Source organism: Scyliorhinus torazame, chromosome 22 (assembly GCF_047496885.1).
Source record: "Scyliorhinus torazame isolate Kashiwa2021f chromosome 22, sScyTor2.1, whole genome shotgun sequence".
NCBI classification, from domain to species: Eukaryota; Metazoa; Chordata; class Chondrichthyes; order Carcharhiniformes; family Scyliorhinidae; genus Scyliorhinus; species Scyliorhinus torazame.
The window spans coordinates 20,768,112-20,786,972 of NC_092728.1; the positions used below are offsets into that span (position 1 = coordinate 20,768,112).

An 18,861-nucleotide genomic window follows, 5' to 3' on the forward strand; every position below is an offset into this window, starting at 1 on the left:
GTTTACCTGCTTTTGTTATATTTTAATGATTCCTCCCTCCCTTCTCACTCACGCCCACTTCTCTCCCGCAGATACACACACGTCTCCCTGACGCGAGCTAAAGAGTGCAAAGGACCCCCTCTCACAGGCCAGAACCCCCCCACGGAAGTCAGACACTGGAGGCAGGCATCTGGTCGGCAAAACTCTCCTTTTAATTTTCAAACTGTCCTGTGAGCGAGTCACATTCACGCCACGTGCAGTGCACGCCAAATGTTAAGTGGGCCCCGCGCGGGTATGTACTTCACGCCACAGCCATCGGGGACCAGCCGCTTCTCCGCCACCATGTCATCGAAATCCTCGGTGTTGAACTTGGTGAACCCCCACTTCTTGGAGATGTGGATCTGAGGCAAAGGAGGGAATGAGGGACAGGTGAGCGGAGAGGCAGCAGTTCGCAACCCCCCCCCCCCCCCCCCTCCCGCAGACCCGTCTTGAGCTTCACGCTCAGCCCCACGGCCTTCTCCCCTTCCGGCACCCCCCCTGCATCATTATGACTTGTCTCCGAGGTCCCTTATGAGCGCTTCGTACGGAGACACAAAGCACATACACAACCAGGGAGTTACTGTATGCAGCCATTGCACACCAGGGATCAGACTGGACCAGAAACCGGTCGGCTTAATTGACTGCAAACCCCGCCCCCCCACACAGGCTCAGTATACCCCCCCCCCCCCCACACAGGCCCAGTATACCCCCCCCCCCCCCCACACACACCGGTGTGGGCTTACCTTCTGACGCCCGGGGAACTTGAACTTAGCCCGGCGGAGTGCCTCGATTACGTGCTCCTTGTTCTGTACCTTGGTGCGCACGGACATGATGACCTGGCCAATGTTCACTCGGGCCACGGTGCCCTGGGGCTTGCCAAAGGCTCCGCGCATTCCAGTCTGCAGCCTGGGAGGAGTGGGGGGAAGACAAGATCAGGGCGGGAAGCAGGGAGAGGGAAAGAGAGGATGAAAAGTACAATTGATTATAATAGACAAAGAAAAGTACAGCACAGGAACTGGCCCTTCGGCCCTCCAAGCCCGTGCCGACCATCTAACCTAAAATCTTCTACACTTCCTGGGTCCGTATCCCTCTATTCCCATCCTATTCATGTATTTGTCAAGATGCCCCTTAAATGTCACTATCGTCCCTGCTTCCACCACCTCCTCTGGCAGCGAGTTCCAGGCACCCACTACCCTCTGTGTAAAAAACTTGCCTCGTACATCTACTCTAAACCTTGCCCCTCGCACCTTAAACCTATGCCCCCTAGTAATTCACCCCTCTACCCTGGGGAAAAGCCTCTGACTATCCACTCTGTCTATGCCCCTCATAATTTTGTAGACCTCTATCAGGTCACCCCTCAACCTCCGTCGTTCCAGTGAGAACAAACCGAGTTTATTCATCGAAACCTTTCAAAAATACCCTCATCAAAGCAGAAATTCTTCCTCATCCACCCGCCCTCGCCGATCAGAATCGGATATCACCCCTCACTCTAAACTCCAATGGGTACAGGCCCCTCTCTGAACGACCTCCATAGCGAGTAGGAGTTCAAAACTCCTGGCAAGGTGGATACAGAACTGGCTTGGCCATAGAAGGCAGAGGGTAGCAATGGAGGGATGCTTTTCTAATTGGAGGGCTGTGACCAGTGGTGTTCCACAGGGATCAGTGCTGGGACCTTTGCTCTTTGTAGTATATATAAATGATTTGGAGGAAAATGTAACTGGTCTGATTAGTAAGTTTGCAGACGACACAAAGGTTGGTGGAATTGCGGATAGCGATGAGGACTGTCGGAGGATACAGCAGGATTTAGATTGTCTGGAGACTTGGGCGGAGAGATGGCAGATGGAGTTTAACCTGGACAAATGTGAGGTAATGCATTTTGGAAGGGCTAATGCAGGTAGGGAATATACAGTGAATGGTAGAACCCTCAAGAGTATTGAAAGTCAAAGAGATCTAGGAGTACAGGTCCACAGATCACTGAAAGGGGCCACACAGGTGGAGAAGGTAGTCAAGAAGGCATACGGCATGCTTGCCTTCATTGGCCGGGGCATTGAGTATAAGAATTGGCAAGTCATGTTGCAGCTGTATAGAACCTTAGTTAGGCCACACTTGGAGTATAGTGTTCAATTCTGGTCGCCACACTACCAGAAGGATGTGGAGGCTTTAGAGAGGGTGCAGAAGAGATTTACCAGAATGTTGCCTGGTATGGAGGGCATAAGCTATGAGGAGCGATTGAATAAACTCGGTTTGTTCTCACTGGAACGAAGGAGGTTGAGGGGCGACCTGATAGAGGTATACAAAATTATGAGGGGCATAGACAGAGTGGAAAGTCAGAGGCTTTTCCCCAGGGTAGAGGGGTCAATTACTAGGGGGCATAGGTTTAAGGTGAGAGGGGCAAAGTTTAGAGTAGATGTACGAGGCAAGTTTTTTTTACGCAGAGGGTAGTGGGTGCCTGGAACTCACTACCGGAGGAGGTAGTGGAGGCAGGGACGATAGGGACATTTAAGGGGCATCTTGACAAATATATGAATAGGATGGGAATAGAAGGATACGGACCCAGGAAGTGTAGAAGATTGTAGTTTAGTCGGGCAGTATGGTCGGCACGGGCTTGGAGGGCCGAAGGGCCTGTTCCTGTGCTGTACATTTCTTTGTTCTTTGTAAAACGGTCACCCTGTAGATTGGAGCAACTCTTCCCAGCATCCACCCCCCCCCCCCAAACCACCAATCCTCACCGATCAGCGCCGGCACACGACAACATCTTATTGATACGGATGACGTGGAAAGGATGGAGGCGCATCCGAATGTGGAAGCCATCCTTGCCACAGGTCTTCACCATGTACTTGTTGGCACAGATACGGGCAGCCTCCAGAGCTGGAGGGAGAGAAAGAAATGTGAAACATTTAAGAGACTTACCACTCAAAACCCCAGCGACAGTGCGGCGCTCCCTCAGCACTGACCCTCCGACAGTGCGGCGCTCCCTCAGCACTGACCCTCCGACAGTGCGGTGCTCCCTCAGCACTGACCCTCCGACAGTGCGGCGCTCCCTCAGCACTGACCCTCTGACAATACGGCGCTCTCTCAGCACTGACCGACAGTGCGGCGCTCCCTCAGCACTGACCCTCCGACAGTGTGGCACTCCCTCAGAACTGACCCTCCATTAGTGGACCCATTTAAACGTACTTCAACAGCCCCATGCAGTGAATAATCCGCACATGTCTTACCTTCGGATGAGAGCTGCTCGTATTCATCTGACACCATGTGGCCACATAGCGGGAACTCATCCACCTTGGCTTTCTTGCGCCCAAGGTCGAAAATCCTGATCTTGGGATCTGTACGAGAGCAAGGAGCACGGTCAAAATCAGAACTGGCAAGGCGCACCGCCCCAGGCCCACTAGTGTGTGGTACAAACCGAAGCGGTTAAAACAAATTCTTGTCCGCCCGCCCACAAATGGACCCCTTCCCAACCCGTCTTGTCAGGACAGGATTGCAAGGGCATGGGAAGAGGACACTTCTCTCCGACTTCCCATTGTTGTCTCCGAGATTCGCTACTCTTGCGATTCCGACCTGAGGAGTCCAAAGCCAAAAGCTTCTACAGGACATCTCTTTCTTTTCAAAATCCCCCAAGTTCTGCACTACCACCCGAGTATTCAGAAGGAATAAATCAGAATACTAACCAGGGACACCCCGACAAAAGCGGGATTTGGGGTACGGCTTGTTCTTACAGTATCTGTAACTGGGAGGCGGGGAGGGAAAGAAAAAGCAAGAGTTAGGCAATTGTAGAGTCCATCACAATTTCAAGGCTACGCAAAGGAACAGGATTGGGTGTAGATGGGGGTATAAGCACCGTCTGACACGAAAGAACACCATCCAGTCTTCTCCCCCAACCCCGCATGCAATGCTGGTGGGGTGATGGACAGCAGTCCGACCGCGAAAGGCGTCAACTGGAAGTCGCCCGACTGAGATAGGCATCAGAAGATGCCATTCAACCCCACAGTAGGCGTCAACAAGATGCCGTTCAAACGCAGTCGGCACCAACAAGATGCCGTTCAAACGCAGTCGGCACCAACAAGATGCCGTTCAAACGCAGTCGGCACCAACAAGATGCCGTTCAAACGCAGTCGGCACCAACAAGATGCCGTTCAAACGCAGTCGGCACCAACAAGATGCCGTTCAAACGCAGTCGGCACCAACAAGATGCCGTTCAAACGCAGTCGGCACCAACAAGATGCCGTTCAAACGCAGTCGGCACCAACAAGATGCCGTTCAAACGCAGTCGGCATCAACAAGATGCCGTTCAAGCGCAGTCGGCACCAACAAGATGCCGTTCAAACGCAGTCGGCACCAACAAGATGCCGTTTAAACGCAGTCGGCACCAACAAGATGCCATTCAAGCGCAGTCGGCACCAACAAGATGCCGTTTAAACGCAGTCGGCACCAACAAGATGCCGTTTAAACGCAGTCGGCACCAACAAGATGCCGTTTAAACGCAGTCGGCACCAACAAGATGCCGTTTAAACGCAGTCGGCACCAACAAGATGCCGTTTAAACGCAGTCGGCACCAACAAGATGCCGTTTAAACGCAGTCGGCACCAACAAGATGCCGTTTAAACGCAGTCGGCACCAACAAGATGCCGTTCAGGCGCAGTCGGCACCAAGTGGATGCCGCGGGCGGCACCGAGGACCCGGGTTCGAGCCCGGCCTCCGCCGTGACGCTAAATTGCCGCCTAGTTGGGGAAAATGAAAAAGCCATCGCACCGCGGCGGGCACCGACCCGACGCTATTCCACCAGTGCGGCCCTCACCGGGGGGGGGGGGGGGGGGGAGGCGGTTCGACCACAGCAGGCATCGCACGCACGCTATTCGACCAGGGTGGCCATCACCTACCTGCATGATATTCCACCATGGGAGGCATCACCACAATCCCCCCCCCCCGGGGGGGGGGGGCCCTCTTACTAACACGTTTACTCACCAGCGGGCTGGCCGGCGCCCCATCTTCCTGCCTCGGGGCGGGTCTGCGTCTGGCTGTAAATCCCAGTCGGGGCCTGCGGCCTAGTCGCTCGCTGCAGGAGACAGGGAGAAAGGTCAGTGACCCGCCGGAGTGACCCACACACAACCCCACCCTCCCGTGCGCGGGGACCGTCTCCCGGGCGACGGCCGAGCGCGCGCGCGCGCCGCCCGCCCCTTCCCCCACCCGCAGCTCCCCTCGCGCTCCGCACTCACCCGCCGCCCAGTCCGCAAAGAGGCCGCGCGCCGCGTGCCGCTGCCTCAAAAGCCCGGACCCACTTCCGGTCCCGCCCACACCGCCCGACGTCATCGACACGCCCCTCTGCTACTGGCTGGGCTCACATTCGCCAATGAATGCACTTCCGGCCTCTGACGTCACTCAACCCCCGCCCCCCCCCCTTTCAAAAAGTTAAAGCCCCATCTCCGGTTCATTCCCCCCCTCTTTTATTCTGCCCTCAAACCCTTCCCTCCGGCAACCCGCTGGTCAAAAAAAAAAAATTAGCCGCCGCATTTATTTTCTTCTTTATAACGATGGTCCATCCACTTCCGGCGGTTCGTCATTCCACCCCGCGCCACATCCGGGCCTCCAGATCCGTGACGTCAGGCCCACCCGACCCAAAGAAAAGTCGCCTTCTTCCAAATTATTTCTGGATCGGAATTTACCCTCTGCCGTTCATTATCCGTCTCATCAATTGCATTTTTAAATGGGAAAAAAAAATGAGCTTGGGGTTACTTCCTGCGGGCGTCCTCTTCCCCCCCCCCCCCCCCCCCTTAAGGTGGACGTCCGGTGTGTGTACGGCAGCTTCCGGTTATTGGTACGGCAACTTCCGACAGTTCGCCGGCCGACTTCCAGTAGGTGACGACGACGTCCCCACCAACCTCCGGATGTGCCCTGTCCCTGCCTCTTCTCCCTTTCCTTCCCCCGTGCACTTCCGGTGGCTGTGGTGCATCCCTTTTCTCATTCCCACTTATTAACCCTAAATGAATAATAATAACAATCTTTATTGTCACAAGCAGGCTTACATTAACCCTGCAATGAAGTTACTGTGAAAAGCCCCTCGTCGCCTGTTCGGGTACACTGAGGGAGAATTCAGAATGTCCAATTCACCTAACACCAGGTCTTGTGGGAGGAAACCGGAGCACCCGGAGGAAACCCACACACACACACACGCACACGGGAAGAACATGCTGACTCCGCACAGTGACCCAGCGGGGAATCGAACCTGGGACCCTGGCGCTGTGAAGCCACAGTGCTAACCACTGTACTAGCGTGAAGGGGGTTCCCCTTCACCAGTCCACCCCCGCTCCACTTCCCACACCAAGAGAAAACAAAAAGTTGACTTTTCCATCACTTTACCTGGAAACCTGTTCCATGGCGAACCTCTGGGAGGGAGGGAATCTTTTTAAAGTCCGGCCTTTGATCTGTTTCCACCCATTTCATTTTGGGCAGAAGCCACTGGGCCCATGGCCACTGTGCTAGCCCTCTCGAAGAAAAGTGCCCTCGTCGAATTCACCTTATCGCCTCACTCCACACTCTCCACCCTACCTCCCTTCCCAGCTCCTCCTCCCATTTATTCTCAATCGTCACCATCTGCCCTCACCCCTGTTTCCCCAGCCAACCATATTTATCACCAATCCTGCTGTTCACCCTTCCACATCCGGGAGCGCATCTGCTCGAGCAGGGCGTACTCCGGCAGTTTGGGAAACCCTCTCCATTCCTTCCGCGCACTTGCGCAAACCTGCAGCTCCACCCTCTTCCACAGCTCTTCCAGACTTGCAAACCTCTCCTCCAGGTATAGATCCCTCGCCCTCACCAGCCCCACCTCTCTCCACCTCCTATACATACCATAAACCCATAAGACATAGGAGCAGAATTAGGCCACTTGGCCCATCGAGTCTGCTCCGCCATTCAATCATGGCTGATATTTTCTCATCCCCATTCTCCTGCCTTCTCCCCATAACCCCTGATCCCCTTTTGATCAAAAACATATCTATCTGTGTCTTAAAGTCACTCAGTGATTTGGCCTCCACAGCCTTCTGCAGCAAAGAGTTCCACAGGTTCACCACCCTCTGGCTGAAGAAATTCCTCCTCATCTCTGTTTTAAAGGATCGTCCCTTTAGTCTGAGATTGTGTCCTCTGCTTCCTGCTTTTCCTACAAGTGGAAACATCCTCTCCACGTCCACTCTACCCAGGCCTCGCAGTATCCTGTAAGTTTCAATAAGATCCACCCCTCATCCTTCGAAACTCCAACGAGTACAGACATAGAGTCCTCAACCGTTCCTCTCCTGGCTTAAACCCGTGGTTCCCGCACAACGCTGTCAGCAATGACATCCCCTCCATCTTAAAGTGTCTCCTCCACTGGTTCCACTCCCTAATCGTGGCCTGTACCCCCGGGCTCTCCGTGTACCTCCTCTGTGCCATCGGGAGCGTCGCCGTCACCATGGCCCTCAGGCTGCACCCCCTACAGGACTCCACCTCCATCCTAATCCCACTCTAACCCTGCTCCTTCCCACCACCCCCTCACCATCTCCACATTCGCCACCCAATAGTAGTGCAGCAGGTTTGGTAGCACCAACCCCCTTTCTGCCTCTACCTCTATAACAGGGCCCCCTTTGTGGTGTTGGGTGTTCTGACACACAGATGAGCCAACACAGTTGTGTTTGGTACAACGCTGTTTTATTCAAACTTACTATCTACAGTTTTGTCTTGATACTCTGCACGTGGGGACTCCCTGTCTGTGATGTTAAAACAGGTCTTGTCGTTGTCCTTGTCCCCAGATCTACTGCCCACCAGGTGTCGTGTTTGTCCTTTTATACTGTCCCTGTCTTTGTCTGCCATTGGTTGTGGTGTTGTGTGTTCTGATTTGTCTGTTGGTGTGTCTATCATGATGTGTGTGTTTGATTATCATGACATCCCCCCCTTTTTTAAATATAATCGTGTTGTGAGTGCATCTAAGAGTGTGTGTGTGTGTTGTGTACAGCATGTGCATATGACGTAACTATTTACATGGGGCGATGTCGGGTGCGTCACGCTAACGAGGTTGTACCATAACAAAACATGAATGCGAAAAAAAGCTTTGAATAGTGGTCCGGTCAAACGATATCTGGAACGATAAACAACAACAGGTTATGATACAGTAGTGTTTAACTTTTTAAACGTATGAACGGTGTTATAAGTCCAGTCTAATGGGCTTGCGACGAGTTCGGGTTGACCGCCTCAAGGGTGGGTCAAGAACCACCGGCTGACGTGCAAGCCTGGCCGTGGGTGGCGATGGAGGGATGCGTGATCTGCGGCAGCTCCACAAAGTCATCCTCGGAAGACTGTTGAGGATCCGGCGTGTGTGTACAGTGTGGCTGCGAGCGTGGAAGTCGGCGAAGGGCGCGCCGATTGCGGCGACGCACTGAACCATCCGGCATGCGAACCAGGAACGAGTGGGGAGCCACATGTCGGAGGACTTCGGCCAGTGCTGACCAGCCACCATACGGTTGATGGACGCGTACTTTGTCTCTGGAGGACAGGGGGGGCAGGTCCGTCGCTCGTGTGTTGTACTGACTTTTCTGGCAATCACGCTGCATTTGCATCTTACGAAGAACCGTCTCATGGTCCGTTGTTGGTGCCAGGATGGATGGTACCGTCGTCCTGAGGGAGCGACCCATTAGGAGCTGTGCTGGCGAGAGACCCGTGGAAAGCGGGGCCGATCGATAGGCCAGCAAGGCGAGGTTAAAGTCCGATCCGGCAGCAGCCGCCTTGCAGAGGAGCCGCTTGGCAATGTGGACGCCCTTCTGTGCCTTCCCATTCGACTGTGGATGTAGAGGGCTGGACGTCACATGAGTGAAACCATATGCTGCGGCAAAGGACGACCATTCACGGCTGGCGAAACAGGGTCCATTGTCTGACATGACAGTCCTTGGAATGCCATAGCGAGCAAATGTTTCCTTGCAGGCCCCAATGGCTGCGGACGACGTCAGATCGTGTAGAGGTATGACTTCCGGGTAGTTTGAGAAGTAATCTATAATAATGATGTAATCTCTGCCGAGCGCGTGAAATAGGTCAACACCCACCTTCGCCCAGGGGGACGTCACCAACTCGTGTGGTAGAAGCGTCTCCGGAGGTTGCGCCGGCTGAAACCTCTGACAGGTTGTGCAATTGAGCACCATGTTGGCTATGTCTTCATTAATACCCGGCCAATATACCGCCTCTCGGGCCCTTTGTCTGCATTTTTCGACGCCCAAGTGGCCTTCGTGTAGTTGATTAAGAATCATCTGGCGCATGCTGTGCGGAATGACAATCCTGTCTAACTTCATAAGGACCCCGTCTATGTTGGTAAGGTCATCTCGCACATTATAAAACTGGGGGCACTGCCCTTTGAGCCACCCTTCCGACATGTGGCGCATCACTCGCTGCAGCAGAGGGTCAGTCGCCGTCTCTGCGCGTAGGCGGGCCAGACTGGGGTCGTCAGCCGGCAGATTTGCTGCTGTCAGAGTCACGTGTGCCTCAATTTGACGCACGAACCCCTCTGCATCTGGTGGTGTGCTCACTGCTCGGGAGAGCGTGTCCGCCACGATGAGATCCTTCCCCGGAGTGTAGATCAGTTCAAAATCATACCTCCTGAGTTTAAGTAAGATGCGCTGGAGGCGAGGGGTCATGTCGTTCAGGTCCTTGTTTATTATGTTGACCAGGGGGCGGTGGTCAGCTTCGACCGTGAATCGTGGAAGACCATACACATAATCGTGGAACTTGTCCAATCCAGTTAACAAGCCCAGGCATTCTTTTTCTATTTGCGCGTAGCGCTGTTCCGTAGGGGTCATGGCTCGTGAGGCATATGCAACCGGGGCCCAATGACGACGTGCTATCTTTCTGCAAGAGTACCGCTCCAATACCAGATTGGCTGGCGTCCGTTGAGATTTTTGTGGGGCGAGCCGTGTCGAAGAACGCCAACACTGGTGCCGTGACCAGTTTGTGCTTGAGCTCCTCCCATTCCCGCTGGTGCGATTGTTGCCATTGGAATTCTGTTGATTTCTTCACGAGATGGCGCATAGCTGTTGTATGAGAAGCCAGGTTGGGAATGAACTTCCCAAGGAAGTTGACCATGCCCAAGAATCTTAGGACAGCCTTCTTGTCAGCCGGCCGTGGCATGGCTGTGATGGCGCTAATTTTGTCTGCATCGGGACGGACCCCTGATTGTGAGATGTGGTCCCCGAGGAACTTCAGCTCAGTCTGGCCAAAGGCACACTTGGCGCGGTTGAGACGCAGGCCATTTTGTCGTATGCGGGTGAAGACGCGTCGTAGACGATGCATGTGTTCCTGCGGAGTGGTGGACCAAATTATATCGTCCACATATACACGTACGCCTTCGATGCCTTCCATCATCTGCTCCATGATTCGGTGGAAAACCTCAGGTGCCGAGATGATGCCAAATGGCATCCGGTTGTAGCAGAATCTGCCGAAAGGGGTGTTAAACGTGCATAGCCTTCGGCTGGCCGGGTCCAATTGGATCTGCCAAAATCCTTTGGACGCATCCAGTTTGGTAAATATTTTGGCTTGCGCCATCTCGCTGGTGATTTCCTCTCGTTTGGGGATGGGATAGTGTTCCCGCATGATGTTGTTATTTAGATCTTTAGGATCTATGCATACGCGGAGCTCGCCAGAGGGCCTTTTTACACAGACCATGGAGCTGACCCATGGCGTGGGCTCCGTGACCCTGGATAGGACCCCTTGGTCCTGAAGAGCCTGCAGCTGCAACTTGAGGCGGTCTTTGAGTGGCGCAGGAACCGTGCGAGGTGCGTGAACGACAGGGATGGCGTCCGGTTTGAATCTTGTAAATGTATGGCACTGTCCCCATGCCTTCAAAAATCTCCTGGTTGTGAGCAAGGAGGGAATGGAGATTTGCGTGGAACTCAGCATCCGGGAAGTCGGATATCTCATCTGGAGAGCGAGACATAATGCGCTGTACCAGGTGAAGGACCTTACACGCCTGTGCGCCCAGTAACGAGTCTTTTGATGAGCCGACAACTTCGAAGGGGAGTGTGGCCGTGTGCGTTTTGTGAGTTACCTGTAGCTGGCAAGATCCTATGGACGGGATGACGTTCCCGTTATAATCAGCCATCTTGAGCCGGGATGGCGTGATGGGTGGTTTGACCTTCATGGCCTGGAATTCAGAATATGCAATCAGGTTGGCGGATGCGCTGGTGTCCAGACGGAAGGTGACACGCGATCGGTTGACCGTCAGGGTGGCACACCACTCATCGGCTGGATTGATGGCATTGACCTTGTTGACATCGATGACGGAAACGCGGAAGGCATCCTGATCATCTGCATCATTTAGCTGGAAGTCTTGATGCGTGGGCTGGACGGTCCTGACGTGTCTGCGAGATTGTCGGGGATGTGCAGGATCCGTGGGTTGAGCCGAACGACAGTGGGCAGCATAGTGGCCCATCTTGCCACATCGGAGGCACTGTCGGCTTTTAGCAGGACATTGCCCTTTTAAGTGTACAGCTCCACAGTTGCCGCACGTCATGACGTCACGGCGTTCGTTGCGCCACTGCGCATGCGCAGCGCGATCTTGCGGTGGGCGCGCCTGCGCGGTGCGTCCCTCGATGTTGCCGTTGGTTTTGGCACGCACAAGCGCGGGAGACCGCGAAAAGCGCGGGAAGCGGCTGCTCTCGTCGGGGCTGCGGGTCGGGAGATAATCGATGGCCTGGATGTGTTCGGCGTCATGGGCGGCCTGGCTTGCCGATTCGACGGCTGGGGACCCCCTCCGTGCCAACTCGGACGCCTGAAATCGGGCAAAACGGCTGGCTGCATTCTCGTGGAGGACACAGGCTTCCACTGCAGACGCTAAGGTGAGGCCTTTAATTTTAAGAAGCTGCTGGTGTAGGCCACTGGAGGCAACGCCAAAAACAATCTGGTCCCTGATCATGGACTCTGTGGTGCTGCCGTAACCGCAGGACTGCGCTAGAATTCGGAGGTGCGTCAGAAAGGGTTGAAAAAGCTCCTCCTTACCTTGCAGGCGTTGCTGAAAGAGGTATCTTTCAAAACTTTCATTCACTTCAACATTAAAGTGCTGGTCCAGTTTGAGGATGACCGTGTCATACTTGGATTGGTTTTTGCCTTCTTCGAACACCAGTGAGTTGAAGACGTCGAGGGCGTGCTGCCCTGCGTAGAAGAGGAGCAGTGCAATCTTAGTTTCGTCCGAGGCACTCTGTTTCTCGTTGGCTCGGATGTACAGGTCGAATCCCTGCCTGAAGAGCTTCCAATTGGTAACAAGGTTCCCCGCGACTTGCAACGGCTGCGGTTTATCGGTGAGGTCCATGTCCAGAATGGCAGGTTAGTCGGCAGGTATCGATCCACTCCTGTACCATGTGGTGTTGGGCGGTCTGACACACAGATGAGCCAACACGGTTGTGTTTGGTACAACGCTGCTTTATTCAAACTTACTATCTACAGTTTTGTCTTGATACTCTGCACGTGGGGACTCCCTGTCTGTGATGTTAAAACAGGTCTTGTCGTTGTCCTTGTCCCCAGACCTACTGTCCACCAGGTGTCGTGTTTGTCCTTTTATACTGTCCCTGTCTTTGTCTGTCATTGGTTGTGGTGTTGTGTGTTCTGATTTGTCTGTTGGTGTGTCTACCATGATGTGTGTGTTTGAATATCATGACACCCTTCATCCTGGGCACCTTCCCTGCTCATATAAACTCCAAAAGTTGCTGCTTCCAGCTTCTGGGAAAAGGCCTTCGGGATGAAGATCGGGAGGGTCTGGAATACAGACAGGAACCTTGGCAGAATGTTCATTTTCACCACTTGGACCCTCCCTGCCAGCAGCAGGTGCAGTGTATCCCACCTCCTAAAATCCCCCCTAACCTCCTCCACCAACGTTGTCAGATTCCATTTGTGAATTTCCGCGCGCTCCCCGTCACCTGGAACCCTGGATACCTGAACCTGTCCCGGGCTACCCATGGGCAGCACGGTAGCACAAGTGGATAGCACTGTGGCTTCACAGCGCCAGGTTCGATTCCCAGCTTGGGTCACTGTCTGTGCGGAGTCTGCACGCTCTCCCCGTGTCTGCGTGGGTTTCCTCCGGGTGCTCCGGTTTCTCCCACAGTCCAAAGACGTGCAGGTTGGGTGGATTGGCCGCGATAAATTGCCGTTAGTGTCAAAGAAAGATTAGCTGGTTTAGCTCACTGGCGACTCATGTGGCGACTAGGGGCTTTTCACAGTAACTTCATTGAAGCCTACTTGTGACAATAAGCGATTTTCATTATCATTTCATTGGGTTACGGGGAGGGTGGAAGTGAGGGCTTAAGTGGGTCGGTGCAGACTCGATGGACCGAATGGCCTCCTTCTGCACTGAATGTTGAAGGAGGTGCACATGAAGCACAGCCTCACCTGAGCACAGTGTTTATGCCTTTGGCTGGTGAGCAGGGAGGAGGTGGAGAGGCAAGTGTTGCACCTTCTGCAATTGCACAGCAAGATGCCGTGGGAAGAGAGGGAGATGTTGAGGTTGATAAGGGAATGGACTGGGGTATCCCGGAGGGAACGGCCCCTGCGGAATGCTGACAACCGAAGTGGGGGGGGGGGGGAAGATGTGTTTGGTGGTGACATCATAGAACCCCTACAGGGGCACAGAAGGAGGCCGTTCGGCCCATCGAGTCGGCTCCGGCCCTCTGGAAGAGCAGCCTACCCAAGTCCACTCCCCCCATCCCCATAAACCAGACCCGCAAATCCCGGGACACGAAGGGGCAATTGGGCCTGGCCAATTCACCTCACCTGGTGGGACAAGCGGAGTGGGATCATCTGAATGTGGAGGCTGGGTGATGTGTTGGGTGTTCTGGACCACATACAGGTCACCAACACTTGAAGTAGTGCAACATTATTTTATTAAAAGGTTAACTATTTGACATACTTGAACTGTGGGTAAATACAATACCAGCTTTAACTAAAGACCTTTGCCTTGTCCTAACCAGTCGATGTACTGAGCACATGGTGAATGTCTGTGTTGCAGGCTGTGAGCTCTGTGCTCTGAGTTGGCTGCTACTCGAATGAGCGGGAACTCTCCTGTTCCCTGTCTTTATAGTGCGTGTGCTCTAACTGGTGATTGGCTGCGGTGTTGTGTATGTTGATTGGTCCCACTGTGTGTCCATCAGTGTGTGTCTGCACCATGATATACTGGTGTATATTATGACCCCCCCCACCTTTTATATAAAAAAATGCCTGCGTGACAATAGAGTGTGGTGAATGTTCCTGACTACGTGCGTGCGAAATATTTACAGGACTATGTACATAAAACGAAGCTATTTACATGGGAAGGTGCCTGGTGCAGAAAAAACAGTGTGTCACACAAATAACGAGATGAACACTATATACAAACCACTTGAACGATTAAACGGAAGAACAGAACAGACCAGAGAGTCCATTAGTGCAATGTTCACAAATTAAGTCTCTGAGGTGGGCGGCGAATTCTGGTTGACCGCCTCAAGGGTGGGACAGGAGCCACCAGCTGAGGAGCGGGCTGGACTGCGTCAGAGTGAGGAGGATGCAGAGTGACCGGAATCTCCGCATAGTCCAGGTCAGGGACAACAGGAGGGTGTGGCACTGGCGGAGGATCACGTAGCGAGCGCGGGACGAGACGAAGGGCGCGCCGATTACGGCGCAGAATGGAACCATCCGGTAGACGAACCAGGAACGAGCGGGGAGCCACCTGCCGAAGGACCACAGCAGTTGCAGACCAGCCACCATCCGGAAGATGGACACGGACGTTGTCATCTGGAGCCAGAGCCGGGAGATCAGCTGCACGGGCGTCATGAGCCACCTTGTGCTGTGCACGAGACAGTTGCATCCGCTGAAGGACCGGAACGTGGTCGAGGTCTGGGACGTGAATGGACGGCACCGTGGTCCTGAGGGTGCGACCCATGAGCAGCTGGGCTGGCGACAGGCCCGTGGACAGTGGGGCCGAACGATAGGCCAGCAGGGCGAGGTAGAAGTCGGATCCCGCATCGGCAACCTTGCAGAGGAGCTGTTTTACTATGTGGACGCCCTTCTCCGCTTTGCCGTTGGATTGGGGGTGCAGGGGACTGGATGTCACATGCACAAAGTTGTACCTGCTGGCGAAGTTGGACCATTCCTGGCTTGCGAAGCAGGGGCCATTGTCCGACATCACAGTGAGTGGGATGCCGTGACGAGCAAAGGTCTCCTTGCAGGTACGGATGACCGCCGATGATGTGATGTTGTGCAAACGTACCACCTCCGGGTAGTTTGAAAAATAATCTACAATCAGGACATAGTCCCTGCCCAGCGCGTGGAACATGTCGATGCCGACCTTGGACCAAGGGGACGTGACCAACTCATGGGCTGTAGGGTCTCACGTGGATGGGCCGGCTGGAACCGCTGACAGGTGGGGCAGTTGAGCACTGTATTGGCGATGTCGTCATTGATGCCGGGCCAGTACACAGCCTCTTGGGCCCTCCGTCGGCACTTCTCCACGCCAAGATGGCCCTCGTGTAGCTGTTCCAAGACGAGCTGGCGCATGCTGTGCGGGATCACGATGCGGTCCAGCTTCAGGAGGACACCATCGACTACCGCCAGATCGTCTCTGATGTTGTAGAACTGCTGGCATTGGCCCTTGAGCCACCCGTCTGTTAGGTGGCGCATGACACGCTGTAGCAGGGGGTCAGCCGCAGTCTCGCGGCGAATTTGGACGAGGCGTTCATCTGTGGCCGGTAGATTGGAGGCCACGAAGGCCACATGGGCGTCAACCTGGCAGACGAATCCCGCTGGGTCACAAGGGGTGTTGACTGCCCTGGACAGAGTGTCGGCTATGATCAGGTCTTTGCCCGGGGTGTATACGAGCTGAAAGTCGTATCGCCGGAGTTTGAGCAGAATGCGCTGGAGGTGAGGCGTCATGTCGTTCAAGTCTTTTTGTATTATATTGACCAGCGGGCGATGGTCGGTCTCGACGGTGAATTGGGGAAGGCCGTACACATAATCATGAAAATTGACGGTCATAGGCCCAGGCACTCCTTTTCTATCTGCGCGTAGCGCTGTTCCGTGGGGGTCATGGCATGTGACGCATATGCAACGGGGGCCATGATGAGGCCTCATCGCGTTGCAGGAGCACCGCCCCAATGCCGGATTGGCTGGCATTGGTCGAAATTTTTGTCTCTTTCGCTGGATCAAAAAAGGCCAATATCGGGGCCGTGGTAAGTTTGGTTTTAAGTTCTCTCCATCCGCGCTCGTGGGCAGGAAGCCATTGGAAGTCTGTCGTCTTCCTGACCAGGTTCTTGAGTGCTGTGGTATGAGAGGCGAGGTTAGGGATGAACCTCCCTCGGAAGTTGACAATGCCCAGAAATCGGAGGACCGCCTTCTTGCCCTCTGGCTTTTTCATGTCCGTGATAGCAGCCACCTTGTCCGCATCCGGCCGCACACCCAACTGGGAGATGTGGTCCCCGAGGAACTTGAGTTCCGTCTGGCCGAAGGAGCATTTGGCTCTGTTGAGGCGTAGGCCCTGCTCCCGTATGCGTTTGAACACGTGCTGGAGGCGACTGATATGCTCCTGCGGGGTGGTGGACAAAATGATTATGTCGTCAACATAGACGCGAACACCTTCAATGCCCTCCATCATTTGTTCCATGATCCTGTGGAATACTTCTGACGCCGATATGATCCCAAACAGCATCCTGTTGTAACAATATCGGCCAAAAGGGGTGTTAAAGGTACACAGTTTCCTGCTGGATCTGTCTAGATGAAATTGCCAGAATCCTTTTGAGGCGTCAAGTTTGGTGAAGAGCTTGGCCCGAGCCATCTCGCATGTGATCTCTTCGCGCTTGGGGATTGGGTAATGCTCCCTCATTCTGTTGCGATTCAGATCCTTTGGATCAATGCAGACTCTGAGCTTGCCGGAAGGCTTCTTTATGCACACCATGGAACTGACCCAATCGGTTGGTTCTGTCACTCTGGAGAGCACTCCTTGGTCTTGGAGGTCCTGTAGCTGCTGCTTGAGGTGGTCCTTGAGGGGTGCTGGGACCCTGCGAGGTGCATGCACCACAGGCGTGGCGTTCTTGTACGTATATGGGAGCGTGTCCATGCCTTCGAAGACGTCGCGGTGCTGGTCGATGATGCCGTTGAGTTGTGCCCTGAAGTCCGCATCGTGGAAGGCAGACGTGTCATCAGGAGAGAGAGAGTGAACTCTTTGAACGAGGTTTAGCAATTTGCACGCCTATGCGCCTAGCAGAGAGTCCTTCGAGGAGGACAGTCAGAGGCTCCCAAACGGCATCCTGTTGTAACAATATCTGCCAAAAGGGCTTTTCAGAGGCTTTTCCCCAGGGTAGAGGGGTCAATTACTAGGGGGCATAGGTTTAAGGTGAGAGGGGCAAGGTTTAGAGTAGATGTACGAGGCAAGTTTTTTAAACAGAGGGTAGTGGGTGCCTGGAACTCGCTACCGGAGGAGGTGGTGGAAGCAGGGACGATAGTGACATTTAAGGGGCATCTTGACAAACACATGAATACGATGGGAATAGAGGGATACGGACCCAGGAAGTGTAGAAGATTGTAGTTTAGTCGGGCAGTATGGTCGGCACGGGCTTGGAGGGCCGAAGGGCCTGTTCCTGTGCTGTACATTTCTTTGTTCTTTGTTGTTCTTCGAGCCCAAAATCTCGAAAGGAAGGATGGCTTTTCGAAACTTGTGCGTCACTTCAAGTTGGCACGAGCCGCTAGCAGGAATGATGTTGCCATTGTAGTCCAATAGCTGGCAGGCCGATGGGAGAATGGTTGGTTTGACACGAAGGCTTTGGAAAGCAGACCACGCCATGAGATTGGCGGAGGCACCAGGGTCCAGGCGGAATCGTATTTGGGACCGGTTGACCGTCAGGGTGGCACACCACTCATCGTCTGGATCGATGCTGTATACCGACAGCGGCTGGTGTCTTTGCTTTGGGGACAGCCTGTTTTTTGTCACGACACCGACTCGAAAAGGCGCCTTCGGGTCCTCGGTGTCACTGCTGTGTGGGAGGCCGGAATCGGACTCGGTGACCGTGGGTTGAATTGCCCGAACAATCCTGGGAGGCTGGCTGAAGCGATATGAATTGGAAGGCTGAGCTGCTCGACAGCAGGCAGCATAGTGGCCAAGTCTTCCACATCGAAGGCATTGTCGAGATTTTGGGGGGCATTGCCGCTTTAAATGGGCGGAGCCACAGTTGCCGCACGTCGTGACGTCAGCACGTTCTGTTGCTAACTTTTGGTTGGCTCTTAAATGTTGCCCGTTGTCTCTTTACTTAATTTGCTCTTGTTTCTATAACCTTTGCTCTAGAGTCGCCAGGTATCTTTTAAAAAAAAAAAATGTTTTTATTCTCCATTTTCACATTTTCCTTCAAAGTCCGGGACCGCCCATGGTCACCATTGACCTATAGAGTCCACTCCCCCTCCCCCCCCCTACACTCAACGCCATCCAACCTCTGAAAGAGAACCGTACATGATACCCAAGAGTTGTACCCCCCCCCCCCCCTCCAGTCTCACACTCCTCCCATCCACTGCCTCTTGTAAAACTCCTCCCCCCAACCTCGGTTCCTTCCCTCCAACTTTCCACCCCGGCTAGACCACTCGGACCCGGTTCTGCCAGGCTCCGATGGCCGCAGCCCCTCCCCCCACCTCACTCCCGTTCACTGGCCGGCTTAAACCGGCAAGCGTGGAGGCCCCCGCCCGGGTCCCTTTCCCCCTTGCCCGGCCCTAGGAAAGCCCAGAAATTCCCTTTTAGCGCGCAAACCCCGCATATCCACCTACACCCCAAAGAGCCCTCCTTTCGAGTGAAAGTCCCGTCCCTTGTCCAAATATATACAACATTGGCTCCTTTAG

General features: G+C 54.2%; 1 protein-coding gene and 1 non-coding gene across 2 annotated transcripts; both read right to left on the reverse strand.

Moving 5' to 3' along the window:
• Positions 1-168: 168 nt before the first annotated feature.
• rpl10 (ribosomal protein L10) lies at positions 169-5,322 on the reverse strand. The gene is made up of 7 exons (XM_072487949.1): positions 5,235-5,322; positions 4,984-5,074; positions 3,690-3,748; positions 3,237-3,344; positions 2,748-2,886; positions 762-924; positions 169-380 (listed from the first exon to the last, which is right to left on the reverse strand). Exons 2-7 carry the CDS (start codon positions 5,004-5,006, stop codon positions 225-227), a joined length of 648 nt encoding a protein of 215 aa, XP_072344050.1. The 5' UTR covers positions 5,007-5,074; positions 5,235-5,322; the 3' UTR covers positions 169-224.
• LOC140399513 (small nucleolar RNA SNORA70) lies at positions 530-665 on the reverse strand. The gene has a single exon (XR_011937712.1). It is a non-coding gene; the product is annotated as a small nucleolar RNA SNORA70 (small nucleolar RNA).
• Positions 5,323-18,861: the final 13,539 nt, after the last annotated feature.